Raw genomic sequence first — 15,231 nt, 5'->3', positions numbered from 1 at the left:
CAGGGTTCAGTGTAAGCACATTCCTTATAAAGTGAAGGGCAAGGCTGGTAGAAGTAGGGAACCTTGGATGACTCGGGAGATTGAGGCACTAGTCAAAAATAAGAAGGAGGCATATGACATGCATAGGCAGCTGGGATCAAGTGGATCCCTTGAAGAGTATAGAGATTGCCGGAGTAGAGTTAAGAGAGAAATCAGGAGGGCAAAAAGGGGATATGAGATTGCTTTGGCAGATCAGGCAAAGGTGAATCCAAAGAGCTTCTACAAATACATAAAGGGCAAAAGGGTAACTAGGGAGAGAGTAGGGCCTCTTAAGGATCAACAAGGTCATCTATGTGCGGAACCACAAGAGATGGGTGAGATCCTGAATGAATATTTCACATCGGTATTTACGGTTGAGAAAGGCATGGATGTTAGGGAACTTGGGGAAATAAATAGTGATGTCTTGAGGAGTGTACATATTACAGAGAGGGAGGTGCTGGAAGTCTTAACGCGCATAAAGGTAGATAAATCTCCGGGACCTGATGAAATGTATCCCAGGACGTTATGGGAGGTTAGGGAGGAAATTGCGGGTCCCCTAGCAGAGATATTTGAATCATCCACCGCTACAGGTGAGGTGCCTGAAGATTGGAGGGTAGCAAATGTTGTGCCTTTGTTTAAGAAGGGCGGCAGGGAAAAGCCTGGGAACTACAGACCAGTGAGCCTGACATCTGTAGTGGGTAAGTTGTTAGAGGGTATTCTGAGGGACAGAATCTACAGGCATTTGGAGAGGCAGGGACTAATTAGGAACAGTCAGCATGGTTTTGTGAGAGGAAAATCATGTCTCACGAATTTGATTGAGTTTTTTGAAGGGGTAACCAAGAAGATAGATGAGGGCTGTGCAGTAGACGTGGTCTACATGGACTTCAGCAAAGCATTTGACAAGGTACCGCATGGTAGGTTGTTACATAAGGTTAAATCTCATGGGATCCAAGGTGAGGTAGCCAATTGGATACAAAATTGGCTTGACGACAGAAGACAGAGGGTGGTTGTCGAGGGTTGTTTTTCAAACTGGATGCCTGTGTCCAGCGGTGTGCCTCAGGGATCGGTGCTGGGTCCGCTGTTATTTGTTATTTATATTAATGATTTGGATGAGAATTTAGGAGGCATGGTTAGTAAGTTTGCAGATGACACCAAGATTGGTGGCATTGTGGACAGTGAAGAAGGTTATCTAGGATTGCAACGGGATCTTGATAAATTGGGCCAGTGGGCCGATGAATGGCAGATGGAGTTTAATTTAGATAAATGTGAGGTGATGCATTTTGGTAGATCGAATCGGGCCAGGACCTACTCCGTTAATGGTAGGGCGTTGGGGAGAGTTATAGAACAAAGAGATCTAGGAGTACAGATTCATAGCTCCTTGAAAGTGGAGTCACAGGTGGATAGGGTGGTGAAGAAGGCATTCAGCATGCTTGGTTTCATTGGTCAGAACATTGAATGCAGGAGTTGGGATGTCTTGTTGAAGTTGTACAGGGCATTGGTGAGGCCACACTTGGAGTACTGTGTACAGTTCTGGTCACCCTATTATAGAAAGGATATTATTAAACTAGAAAGAGTGCAGAAAAGATTTACTAGGATGCTACCGGGACTTGATGGTTTGACTTACAGGGAGAGGTTAGACAGACTGGGACTTTATTCCCTGGAGAGTAGGAGGTTAAGGGGTGATCTTATAGAAGTCTATAAAATAATGAGGGGCATAGATAAGGTCGATAGTCAAAATCTTTTCCCAAAGGTAGGGGAGTCTATAACGAGGGGGCACAGATTTAAGGTGAGAGGGGAGAGATACAAAAGGATCCAGAGGGGCAATTTTTTCACTCAAAGGGTGGTGAGTGTCTGGAACGAGCTGCCAGAGGCAGTAGTAGAGGCGGGTACAATTTTGTCTTTTAAAAAGCATTTGGACAGTTACATGGGGAAGATGGGTATCGAGGGATATGGGCCAAGTGCAGGCAATTGGGACTAGCTTAGTGGTATAAACTGGGCGACATGGACATGTTGGGCCGAAGGGCCTGTTTCCATGTTGTAACTTCTATGATTCTATGATTCTATGATTTATACCGAGAGGAATTGTGTACTTGGCCATACAGATTACTGCTTCCTTTCCCTTAGTAACAATGATATATTGCATGCCAGCAGAGAAAAAATATTGTCAGATGACAAAATAAGCATCAATTATTAGTAGATACCATAGAAATAAAAAAATAGTTCCCCATCGCAGTTTTTTTTCCACCAATGATAACTTGCAATTCTACAGCACCTTCAATGTAGTAAAATATTCCAAGTTGCTTCACAGAAGCGTAAATCAGACAAAATTTGACACCGAGCCACATAAGGAGATATTAGGACAGGTGGAGATAGGTTTTAAGGAGTTTCTTAAAAGGAGAGCAAGGTAGAGGGGTTCAGGGAGGAAATTCCAGAGCTTTGGGCCTAGGCAGCTGAAGGCACGGCCGCCAATGGTGGAGCGACGAAAATCGGGGACACGCAAGAGACCAGAATTGAAGGAGCGCAGAGATCTCAGAGGATTGTAAGGCTGGAGGCTGTTATAGGAGGTTGATGAACATGCTCATAGTCAGTTTGGGCAATCCATCAGATATTTGAAAAATCTCAAATTAAATTTACTGAAACTTCAGTGAATGAATTTAACGTGAAAAATTAGGGTAAGCCATTCTAATGGAGAGATTCTTCCACTTGGGGGGGGAAAAAAAAACCCCATGGGTTTGCATGCGCTCAGCAACTTCTAATTATGCATACCTGGTGGGACGAGGCTGAATAGTGTTTCAGGCTGTATTAGTACAAAACAAGCAAACGGTGCCATCCATATTCAAAAAATGAATCTCCTGATGGGTACTTTTGACATTTTTAAGACTGATATTTCAGGATGATGTACAACTCAGCAGGAGCGCACTTCATAAATCAACACTCATCTACCATGGTGGGGGATATCTCAAGTCATTAAAAAGGTTTGCACACTTTAAAACGCGTGAGAGCTCGCAAGCCGCGCACGCGGCCAGTCCGGGCTCATCCCGCCATGGCGCACGCGCACAGGCTCCAGGTCGTCCAACATGGCGTCGTCACGTCTTCCCGCCATTTAATCCCAATGCTGTTTCCACCTCCTTCCCTCCCTCCCTCCCTCCCTCTTCCCTCACTCCCATCATTTCTGTCGAAAAAGATCCATGGGGCTTTCGGTTTCTCTACTTACTACATGGACACCTACACATATTTTACACATCCAACCCAGTCTGCGATGCTTCATCCTCCTCCTCCTCCTCCTCCTCCCTCACCATTTAAAAGGCAGTAAACTACACCTTCGGGGTTGGGCAGCGGACAATTCCTAACCGGCTCCCAAAATGATCCCCTTTGCTCCAACTGCAACTTCTGCCTTACCGGGACCGACCGATTGGCCGACTTTCCGTCGCGGACGCCCAACGCGTTTTGAAATGTAACGGTCAGAGCTGCGCGTGGCCCTTTCAAAATAAAACGGTATTTTATATTGTCGACGTCATCCTTTGCCGAGGCGGGCACGTGATCCCAGTCAATCAACAGTAAACCCCGCCCACTCCTCGTCCCCCGCCCGCCAGTGTGAGCCTCAAGAGTTGACTCTCATCCTCAGGGAAGCAGTTGCCCCAGAGGGACCAGGTTCTGAGAGTCTTTATCCTGCAGTGATGAGTTGTGGAGTGCATTGCCCCTTTAAATAAAATGGCCTTGAAGACTAGCTGCAGCCCCCTTGTAGCAGTCAATGCGAGTTGGCAGAGTGGTTTTGAGTAATCTGATTGGTATTGGTATTCTGGTCACCCTATTATAGAAAGGATATTATTAAACTAGAAAGAGTGCAGAAAAGATTTACTAGGATGCTACCCGGACTTGATGGTTTGACTTATAGAGAGAGGTTGGATAGACTGGGACTTTTTTCCCTGGAGAGTAGGAGGTTAAGGGGTGATCTTATAGAAGTCTATAAAATAATGAGGGGCATAGATAAGGTAGATAGTCAAAATCTTTTCCCAAAGGTAGGGGAGTCTATAACGAGGGGACATAGATTTAAGGTGAGAGGAAAGAGATACAAAAGGGTCCAGAGGGGCAATTTTTTCACTCAAAGGGTGGTGAGTGTCTGGAACGAGCTGCCAGAGGCAGTAGTAGAGGCGGGTACAATTTTGTCTTTTAAAACGCATTTGGATAGTTACATGGGTAAGATGGGCCAAGTGCAGGCAATTGGGACTAGCTTAGTGGTATAAACTGGGCGACATGGACATGTTGGGCCGAAGGGCCTGTTTCCATGTTGTAAACTTCTATGACTCTATGACTCTATGTATTGACAAGCTACCCTCCTGAAGCATTGAATCTCTTCCAGCACTGAGTCTGCCACCACCCCCCTGACAGACTGCACCATTCTCTTAAGGAGCTTACCTCCCTCAATGCCAAACAATCTTGCCCTTCTAGCCTGACTTCTGACCACCAGGGATGCGTCTGAGAATCTGGATGCCCTTCCAGTTGCTGACATCTCCGAGACTGGTGCTGCTTCAGCTATGCATCCAAGTTTGCTGACGATACAAAGCTAGATGGGAAAGTAAGCTGTGAGGAGGACACAAGGGGACATAGACAGGTTAAGTGAGTGGGCAAGAAGCTGGCAGATGGAATATAAAATGGGGAAATGTGAGGTTATTCACTTTGGTTTAAATTAATTTCCATGTGCTGGAAGTGTCGTCAGCTGGAGGAGCTCGAGCTCCAGGTTTTTGGAGCTTGAGCAAAGGCTGGCATCACTGCAGTGTATCCGCGAGGCTGAGAGCTATGTGGATAGCACCTTTCAGGAGGTGGTCACCCTGCAGCTTGAGAGTACAAGCAGAGAGAGACTGGGTGACTCCCAGACTGACAAGGAGGACCAGGCAGGTAGTGCAGGATTCCCCCGTGTGCATCTCGCTCTCTAACTAGTATTCAGTTCGGGCGATGGTTCCTCTGTGGAGTGCAATCAGAGCCAAGTCCACGGCACCAAGGGTGTAAACGGGGGAGGGGGGGGAGGAAGGTCAGGAGAGCAATAGTGATAGGGGATTCAATAGTTAGGGGAACAGACAGGCGTTTCTGCTGCCACAGAAGTGATTCCTGGATGGTATGTTGCCTTCCTGGTGCCAGAGTTAAGGATGTCACTGAGCGGTTGCAGAACATTCTGAAGGGGGAGGGTGAATAGTCAGAGGTCGTGGTCCATATCGGTTCCAACGACATAGGTAGAAAGAGGGATGAGGTCCTGCAGGGAGATTTTAGGGGGCTAGGAAAGAGATTAATAAGCAGGACCTCAAAGGTAGTAATCTCTAGATAACTCCAGCTCTCACGCGCTAATGAGTATGGAAATAGGAGGCTAGAGCAGAAGAATGCGTGGCTGGAGAGATAGTGCAGGAGGGAGAGCTTTAGATTCCTGAGGCATTGGGACTGGTTCTGGGGGAAGTGGGACCTGTACAGCCGGACGGGTTGCACCTCAACAGAGCTGCGACCAATGTCCTCGTGGGGAGGTTCAGTAGTGCAGTGGGGGAGGGTTTAAACTTTGGTAGGGATATGGGCGCCAGGATGTAGCATCAGAAAGGAGAAACAAGGTGCACAAAGGATTGGGAGAGACAGATAGCACTAGAGTAAGAAATAGTACGGTATTAGGTGGGGTCAGACTAAGAGAGAATACAAGGTCTGAGATAGGCTTACAGTGCAGGTGTGTAAACGCACAAAGTGTGGTAAATAAGGTTGGTGAGCAGCAGGCGCAAATAGCCACATGGGAATATGATGTTGTGGCAGTAACGGAGACCTGGCTCAAAAAAGAGCAGGGTTGGGTACTAAATATCCCTGGATTCAAGGTGTTCAGGAAAGATAGGGAAAGAAAGAATGGAGGGGGATGGCAGTATTGATTAAGGAAGCTATTACAGTGCTGGAGAGACAGGATGCCCTTGAGGGGTCAAGGACAGAATCTATTTAGTTGGGGTTAAGAAACAATAGAGGTGCCATTACAATACTGGGTGTATTCTATAGGCCACCAACTAGTGGGAAGGATATAGAGGAGCAAATTTGCAGGGAAATTACAGAGAGGTGCAAGAACCATAGAGTAGTGATAATGGGGGACATCAACTACCCTAATATAGACTGGGATAGTAATAGTGTAAAGGGCAAAGAGGGGGAGGAATTTCTGAAGTGTGTTCAGGAGAACTTTCTTGATCAGTATGTTTCCGGCCCAACGAGGAAGGAGCCATTGCTGGATCTGGTTCTGGGGAATGAGGTAGGTCGAGCAGAGCGAGTGTCGGTAGGACAACATTTAGGGAACAGTGATCACAGTACCAAATGGTTCAACATAGAAAATAGGAGCAGGAGTAGGCCATTTGGCCCTTCGAGCCTGCTCCGCCATTCACTATGATCATTACTGTCTCAATACCATATACCCGCTCTCTCCCCATACCTCTTGATACCTTTTGTGTCTAGAACTCTATCTAGCTTCTTCTTAAATATATTCAGTGACTTGGCCTCCACAGCCTTCTGTTGTAGAGAATTCCACAGCTTCACCACCCTCTGAGTGAAGAAATTTCTCATCTCAGTCCTAAATGTCCTACCCCGTATCCTTGAGACTGTGACCCCTCGTTCTGGACCCCCCAGCCAGGGGAAACATCCTCCCTGCATCCAGTCTGTCTAGCCCTGTCAGAATTTTATATGTTTCAATGAAATCCCCTCTCACTCTTCTAAACTCGAGTGAATACAGGCCGAGTCGACCCAATCCCTCCTCATACGACAGTCCGGCCATCCCAGGAATCAGTCCGGTAAACCTTCCCGGCACTCCTTCTATGGCAAGTATATCCTTTCTTAGATAAGGAGACCAAAACTGTACACAATACTCCAGGTGTGGTCTCATCAAGGCCCTGTATAACTGCAGTAAGACATCCCTGCTCCTGTACTCAAATCCTCTTGCAATGAAGGTCAACATACCATTTGCCTTCCTAACTGCTTGCTGCACCTGTATGTTTGCTTTCAGTGACTGGTGTACAAGGACACCCAGATCCCTTTGTACATCAACATTTCCCAATCTATCACCATTTAAATAATACTCTGCCTTTCTGGTTTTCCTTCCAAAGTGGATAACTTCACATTTATCCATATTATACTGCATCTGCCATGTATTTGCCCTCTCACTCAGCTTGTTTAAATCGTCTTGAAGCCTCTTTGCATCCTCCTCACAACTCACAATCCCACCTAGTTTTGTGTCATCAGCAAACTTGTAAATATTACATTTGTTTCCCTCATCCAAATCATTGATATATATTGTGAATAGCTGGGGCCCAAGCACTGATCCCTGCGGTACCCCACTAGTCACTGCCTGCCACCCCGAAAAAGACCCATTTATTCCTACTCTCTGTTTCCTGTCTGTTAATTAATTTTCTATCAATGCCAGTATATTACCACCAATCTCATGTGCTTTCATTTTGCACACTAACCTCTTGTGTGGGACCTTATCAAAGGCCTTCTGAAAATCCAAATAAATCACATCCACTGGTTCTCCCGTATCTATTCTACCAGTTACATCCTCAAAAAACTCCAGTAGATTTGTCAAACATGATTTCCCTTTCATAAATCCATGTTGACTTTGTCTAATCCCGTTGATATTTTCTAAGTGTCCTGTTATCATATCCTTTATAATAGATTCTAGCATTTTCCCTACTACTGATGTTAGGCTAACCAGTCTGTAGTTCTCTATTTCCTCTCTCCTTCCTTTTTTAAATAGTGCGGTTTAGATTAACTATGAAAAAGGACAAGCAGTAATCTAGAGTATAAATACTTAATTGGAGGAGGGTTTTTCAGTGGGTTGAAATTGAACAATGGGCGGCCTTTAAAGAAGTGATGGTTCGGGTACAGTCTAGGTACATTCCCATGAGGGCGAAAGGTAGGACAATCAAAGCCAGACCTCCCTGGATGACAAAAGAGACAGAGAGCAAGATGAAGCAGAAAAAGGGGGCATATGACAGATGTCAGGTTGTTAATACAAGTGACAACCAGTCTGAATAGAGAAAGTTCAGAGGGGAAGTGAAAATGGAAATAAGAGAGGCAAAGAGAGAGTATCAGATTAGACTGGCAGCTAACATAAAATGGAATCCAAAAGTCTTCAATAGGCATATAAATAGTAAATGGGTAGTAAGAGGAGGGGTAGGGCCGATTAGGGACCAAAAAGAGGATCTACGCTTGGAGGCAGAGGGCACAGAAGAGGTACTAAATGAGTACTTTGCATCTGTCTTTACCAAGGAGATACGGCCAAAGCCTCAGTAAAAGAGGAGGTAGTTGAGATACTATATGGGATAAAAATTGATAAAGAGGGGGTACTAGAAAGGCTGGCTGTACTTAATATAGATAAGTCACTAGGTCCGGCTGGGATGCATCCTAGGTTGCTGAGAGAAGAAAGAATGGAAATAGCAGAAGTACTGGCCACAATCTTTGGTCTCCTTATTTAAGAAAGGACATAATTGCTTTAGAGGCAGTTCAGAGAAGGTTTCCCTCGACTGATTCCTGAGATGAGGAGGTTATCTTATGAGGAAAAGTTGGACAAGTTGGGCCTGTATACATTAGAGCTTAGAAGAATGAGAGGTTATTGAAACATATAAGATCCTGACGGGACTTGAAGGGGTAGATGCTGAGAGGATGTTTCCCCTTGTGGGGGAGAGACTAGAACTAGGGGACAGATTTTAAAAATAAGGGTTCTCTCATTTAAGATGGAGATGAGGAGAAATCTTTTCTCTCAGAGGGTTGTGAGTCTGTGGAACTCCCTTCCCCAGAGAGTGGTGGAGACAGGGTCATTGAATATTTTTAAGGCTGAGTTAGATTCCTGATTAACAAGGGAGTCAAAAGGTTCTAGTAGGTAGACGGGAAAGTAGGGTCGAGATCACAATCAGATCAGCCATGATCTTATCAAATGGGACAGCAGGCTCGAGGGGCCGAATGGCCTACTCTTGCTCTTAATTCCTATGTTCATAATCTTCCAATCCTCCTTAGATACAGGAGTGGTGCTGGAGGACTGGAGAATTGCAAATGTTACACCCTTGTTCAAAAAAGGATGTAAGGATAAACCCAGCAACTACAGGCCTGTCAGTTTGACTTCGGTGGTGGGGAAGGTTTTAGAAACAATAATCCAGGACAAAATTAATAGCCACATATACAAGTGTGCATTAATAAGGAAAAGGCAGCACAGATTTGTTGAAGGCAAATCGTGTTTGACTAACTTGATTGAGTTTTTTGATGCGGTAACAGGGAGGGTTGATGAGGGCAATGCAGTTGATGTGTATATGGACTTCCAAAAGGCGTTTGATAAAGTGCCATATAATAGGCCTGTCAGCAAAGTTGAAGCTCATGGAATAAAAGGGGCAGTGGCAGCATGGATACGAAATTGGCTAAGTGACAGGAAACAGGGTAGTGGCGAACGGTTGTTTTTCGGACTAGACGAAGGTATACAGTGGTGTTCCCCAGGGGTCGGTACTAGGACCACTTGATATATATTAATGACTTTGACTTGGGTGTACAGACCACAATTTTAAAATTTGCAGACGAGACAAAACTTGGAAGTGAAGTGAACAGTGAGGAGGATAATGATAGACTTCAAGAGGACACAGACAGCCTGGTGGAATGGGTGGACACATGGCAGATGAAATTTAACACAGAGAAGTGCAAAGTGATACATTTTGGTAGGAAGAACAAGGAGAGGCAATATAAACTAAATGGTACAATTCTAAAGGGTGTGCAGGAACAGAGAGACCCGGGGGTATATGTGCACAGGCCATTGAAGGTGGCAGGGCTGTTTGAGAAACCAGTTAAAAAGCATATGGGATCCTGGGCTTTATAAATAGAGGCATAAAATACAAAAACAAGGAGGTTATAATGAACCTTTTTAAAACACTGGTTCAGCCACAACTGGAGTATTGTGTCCAATTTTGGGCACTGCACTTTAGGAAGGATGTGAAGGCCTTAGAGAGGGTACAGAAAAGATTTACTAGAATGGTTTCAGGGATGAGGGACTTCAGTTACGTGGATAGACTGGAGATGCTGGGGTTGTTCTCCTTAGAACAGAGAAGGTTGAGAGGAGAATTGATAGAGGTGTACAAAATCATGAGTGGTCTAGGCAGAGTAGATAGAGTGAAACTCTTCCCATTGGCAAACGGGTCGCGAACCAGAGGACACAGATTTAGGGTGATTTACAAAAGATCCAAATGCGACATGCAGCGAGTGGTTAGGATCTGGAATGCACTGCCCGAAAGGGTGGTGGAGGCAGATTCAATCCTAGCTTTCAAAAAGGAATTAGATAGGTACTTGAAAGAGAAAAATCTGCAGGGCTACGGGGAAAGGGCGGGGGAGTGGGATTAACTGGATTGCTCTTGCAGAGAGCCCGAGCTCGACGGGCCGAATGGCCTCCTTCTGTGCTGTAACCATTCCATGATTCTATATGGGGATCGGGCAGGAAAGTGGAGTTGAGGTCGAAGATCAGCCATGATCTTACTGAATGGTGGAGCAGGCTCAAGGGGCCGTATGGCCTACTCCTGCTCCTATTTCTCATGTTCTTATGTTAACAGAAAAAGTGATGTTCCATCACCAAGACCGCCTACTTCCACCTCCGTAACATCTCCCGTCTCTGCCGCTGCCTCAGCTCATCTGCTGCTGAAATCCTCATCCATGCCTTTTTTACCTCTGGACTCAACTATTCCAATGCTTTCCTGACCGGCCTCCCACCTTGCACCCTCCGTAAACATCAGCTCATCCAAAACTATGCTGCCCATATCCTGACTCGCACCAAGTCCCAATCGCCCATCAACCGCTCTGCTCATTGACCTACATTGGCTCCCGGTCCAGCAATGCCTCGATTTTAAAATTCTCATCCTTGTTTTCAAATCCCTCCATGGCCTCGCCCCTCCCTATCTCTGTAACCTCCTCCAGCTCTACAACCCTCCGAGATCTCTGCGCTCCTCCAATTCTGGCCTCTTGCACGTCCCCGATTTCCATCGCACCACCATTGGCGCCGTGCCTTCAGCTGCCTAGGCCCCAAGCTCTGGAATTCCCTCCCTAAACCTCTCCGCCTCTCTACCTCCCTTCCCTTTTAGGATGCTCCTTAAAATCTACCTCTTTGACCAAGCTTTTGGTCACCCGTCCTATTATCTCCTTATGTGACTCGATGTCAAATTATATTTGATAACACTCCTGTGAAGCGCCTCTGACTGTCTAACAGTCAGCTGAAGAGTGGCAATGGCACAGGTGTGGGATGAGGTTGCCCATCTGCTTTCCTGGTTTGCTAATCATATGTGGCTTAATAAGTTTGGAAAATAGGGCCAACAAGTAAATTTTTACAACTGGAAGCAGGGGAAGAAACAGCAAAAAATATGCAATCTTTACAAGGATTTAAGCAGGGATTAAATGTCTCACCTTGCAATTAGTGGGAAACTAGTGAATGGACATTTCCAAATAGATTAAGCAATAAACAAGGAACAGAAAGCAGAACACTAGTTGGCAATAAGATCTTTATTGCACAGATTCTTACAAGTTTTTTTTTAAAGTACCAGGGTTCACTAACATAACTATTGTCTTCAGCCTTTTCTTAGAGAGTGTTTTACTGAAGATGTACCCTATGCTGTCTTTCCACACAGGTCAGAAGAGGGCAGACTGCATTACTCTCCTGGTTCTGGCATTTATTCTGCTTCTGGTTCTGCTTCCGCTTCTGGTTCTGGCGTTTTTGTTTCTGGCGTTTTTGTTTCTGGTGTCACTGGTTCCGGTGTCTTTGGTTCTGGTGTCTTTGGTTCTGGTGTCGCTGGTTCCGGTGTCTTTGGTTCCGGTGTCTTTGGTTCCGGTGTCTTTGGTTCCGGTGTCTTTGGTTCCGGTGTCTTTGGTTCCGGTGTCTTTGGTTCCGGTGACTTTGGTTTTGGTTCTTGTCTAACAGGTTCTGCTCCTCGACGTTGTTTCTCATCCTCTTCCTGGCTCCCGCTTTGATCCTTGTTCATAACATCAGAAAGATTTTTAATGCTGTCTATCAGACCATCCATCTTGGTTCCCAATTCATCAATTCTGCCATTCACGTTTTTAAAGCCCTTATCAACAATGGAGGGCAGTTGCTGTTCACTTGCTTTATCTTTCACTTCAGTTTGGCTGGATCGTGGACTCTTTCCAGAATCTTTTTCCATAGGGCAAGAACTTTCTGGCTCTGCTGTCGTCTTATCTGTAGGGGAAGTTTCTGGGGTCTCGCCAGTAGGGGAAGTTTCTGAGGTCTCACCTGTAGGGGAAGTTTCTGGGGTCTCTTTACTTGGGAAAAGCATTGGGCAACTAGCAGTATCTTCTTGCTTTTCAGGCTCCTGAATACCTACATTAGAAAATAAAGACCACAATATGAATGGAATCTAGAATGGACACAATATAACAATAGTTTATATTTGTACAGTAACTTTGATGTAACATTCCAAGTGCTTCAAATAGGAGAGAAATGAACCAAGCACTAGCAGAAGAATGATGAGAATTGACTAAATGCACAGCTTAAAAATGCAGCGAGACAAGACGGTAGATCTGCCACTGAGTGAGAAACGATAGGACAGGAGGATGCACAGGATGCAGAGCTGGTGGACTGATGAATGTGGCTGGGATATAGGGCTGCAGGAGGTTGCAGAAAAGGGTATGACAAAGCCATGGTTTGGCAGGTCAGCTAAGACATGAGCAACGGATGAGGCAGGACTTAGTTTGGGACAGCATACAGATGGCAGAGATTTACATGAAAAAAATTTGTGTTGGGTTCAAATTGATAGTTTGACAAGGGGGTCACTGAGAAGTCAATGTAACAAAAGCATGGATAAGGGTTTCAGCAGCAGAGAGAGTGAGGTAAGAGCAGAGGCAAAAAGTGTTGCGTATATGGAGATATGTGCTTTTAGTGATGGATAAAATATTGGGTTTCAAGCACAGCTCAGGCACACTCAAGTCATGCATTGTCTGTTCAACCTGAACGGATAGCCAGGGAAGGAGATAATAAAGACTCCTATGAATGAGCAAAAGTGAGCCATTTATGATGTCAGAGGGCACTGTAGCAAGGAGTTGACTGGAGAGGAGTCAAGAAAACAGCAGATAGGCCTCATAGAGGAGAAAACTTGAAGTGATACGAGGGGTGATTTACAACTGCTGGCTGTCCATTTCTTGCCTGGATAATCAAATGGGCAGCAACTGAAAATGGGGGGGGAGGGGCACCTTGTTGACCCCACTGACGCCCATGGCTGGCCTGATGCAATTTTCAGGCAGGCCTGTAAACAGGCGAGCAGCCTGCCCATCCAAAACAGGCACATGACTGCTTAAATATGTAAGTATGGGTCCTTGATTTGTACCAGCCATTGAGCAGATTAATGGTGGCTGCTCAAGAATTGGCCCAAGAAACTTTAAATTTTATTTTTGTGGAATCAGGCGAAGAAGGAGTGCTTCCCCCCCTCCGAGACCCAACATGCCAAGTGGCTCAGCAGGGAAACCATCCGATTTCCCGCCCTCCCACAACCATATCACATAAGGTGGCTGTTGACTTGAGTGGCACACTTCCTTGGAGAGGGTGCAGAGGAGATTTACTAGAATGGTGCCAGGGATGAGGGACTTCAGTTACGTGGAGAGACTAGAGAAACTGGGATTGTTCTCCTTTGAGCAGAGAAGGTAAAGGGGAGATTTAACAGAGGTGTTCAAAATCATGAAGGGTTTTGATAGAGTAAATAAGGAGAAACTGTTTCCACTGGCAGGAGGGTCGGTAACCAGATGACACAGATTTAAGGTGATCGGCAAAAGAACCAGGTGGGACATGAGGGAAAAATTTTTTACGCAGGGTGTTATGATGATCTGGAATGCACAGCCTGAAAGGGCGGTGGAAGCAGATTTAATAGTAATTTTTAAAATGGAATTGGATAAATACTTGAAGGGAATAAATTTGCTGAGCTATGGGGAAAGAGCGGGGCAATGGGATTAATTGGATTGCTCTTTCAAAGCGCCGGCACAGGCACGATGGGCCGAATGGCCTCCTTCTGTGCTGTATCATTCTATGATTCTCCCCTTCTATTCCTTTTAGAAACATATGTCCCTTTTCTATCTGCTTGCAGGGAAGGCCGAACGTACCAGACAGCAGAGTATCCAGACTGCAGTGGGGAAGGTCACCTCATCTATAACCCTTCACTCTTCAGAAGGAGAGGGGCACTGGAGATTCAGGGCCAGGAGGCAATAGAGGGTGAGGTTTTTACTCACTCCCTCACACAGGTGTACACTGCTGTATAACACACTACAATGTCTTTCCATCCAAGCTCTGATTCAAAGCGTGCCTTATTGCTAGCTCTGTAAAATATGTTCTTCTGCACCTCTAGGTGCCCTACGAGTAGACTCACAGCACCATGCTTCATCCAATTTTAAAGTGACAAGCACCAGCATAATGATTATTCAGTCCACGGGGAAATCAATTAACAAGTTGGAGGCGAGCAAGAGAGGGGAACCAAGTGCAGGTGTAATTGAAGGAGTTACAAGCTGTTATGAGGTTGTCCATTGTGAGACTTCCTTCAACTGCTGAACCGGGGAACTGGACCTCACAGGATCTGTCTAAAATGCATTTTGGTGGCTCTGCATTAGAATGTCACGCGGTCATTTGTGAGTGAGCCAAGCACCCTACACCGTTTGTTGGAGTCTACAATGCACATCTGCGCAGTACGCCACGACCAAGTGAATTAGCTGTAAACCGCCAAGGAGAGATTGGCCACTCCAGGGGCCTCTGCGGCAGGCTTCCCTTGGCCAAGCTCAAGTGTCCATCACAAAAGACGTTGACTCGGGCTCCAGAGACCTTCAGTTCCAATTTCCAGCAGTCGGTCTTGTCTGGAATTAGGGAATCAGATCGAGACAGTATCACGAGGGCTTAAGCAACTTTGTTGCTGCCTAGTGGTCTGCCGCAGACCTCTGGCTATGCTGGGGTAGGGCGCAGCAACAGGAGAATCGCAGGAGCTAGCACGGATGATGGGAGATGTTTCTCAGGGTAAGGACACATACAATATATCCCGACACCGCGCTCAACTGACTGCAGATGTGTCAGATATCAGACTCCACATCGGTACTCGTAGCGCTTGTTATTGCAGGGCCAACTCCCGACCCAACACAAGGAGGTACTGGAGCATTTCTATCCTCTGAGACAGGCACTTTTCACACAGCATCCATCCACGTCACTTCCTCCTC

General features: G+C 45.8%; 1 protein-coding gene across 6 annotated transcripts in view; it reads right to left on the bottom strand.

Moving 5' to 3' along the window:
• Positions 1-11,545: 11,545 nt before the first annotated feature.
• LOC137309603 (neurofilament medium polypeptide-like) overlaps positions 11,546-15,231 on the bottom strand; it is a 78,703-nt gene continuing 75,017 nt past the window's right edge. For all 6 annotated transcript variants that reach the window (XM_067977712.1, XM_067977738.1, XM_067977721.1 and 3 more), the window contains one exon: positions 11,546-12,367. In XM_067977712.1, coding sequence (XP_067833813.1) covers positions 11,703-12,367 — 665 coding nt within the window. In that variant the 3' untranslated portion in view covers positions 11,546-11,702. The remainder of the gene's footprint in view (positions 12,368-15,231) is intronic.

This window comes from Heptranchias perlo, chromosome 3 (assembly GCF_035084215.1).
Source record: "Heptranchias perlo isolate sHepPer1 chromosome 3, sHepPer1.hap1, whole genome shotgun sequence".
Lineage (NCBI taxonomy): Eukaryota > Metazoa > Chordata > Chondrichthyes > Hexanchiformes > Hexanchidae > Heptranchias > Heptranchias perlo.
This window is presented reverse-complemented; position numbering and strand designations above follow the sequence as displayed.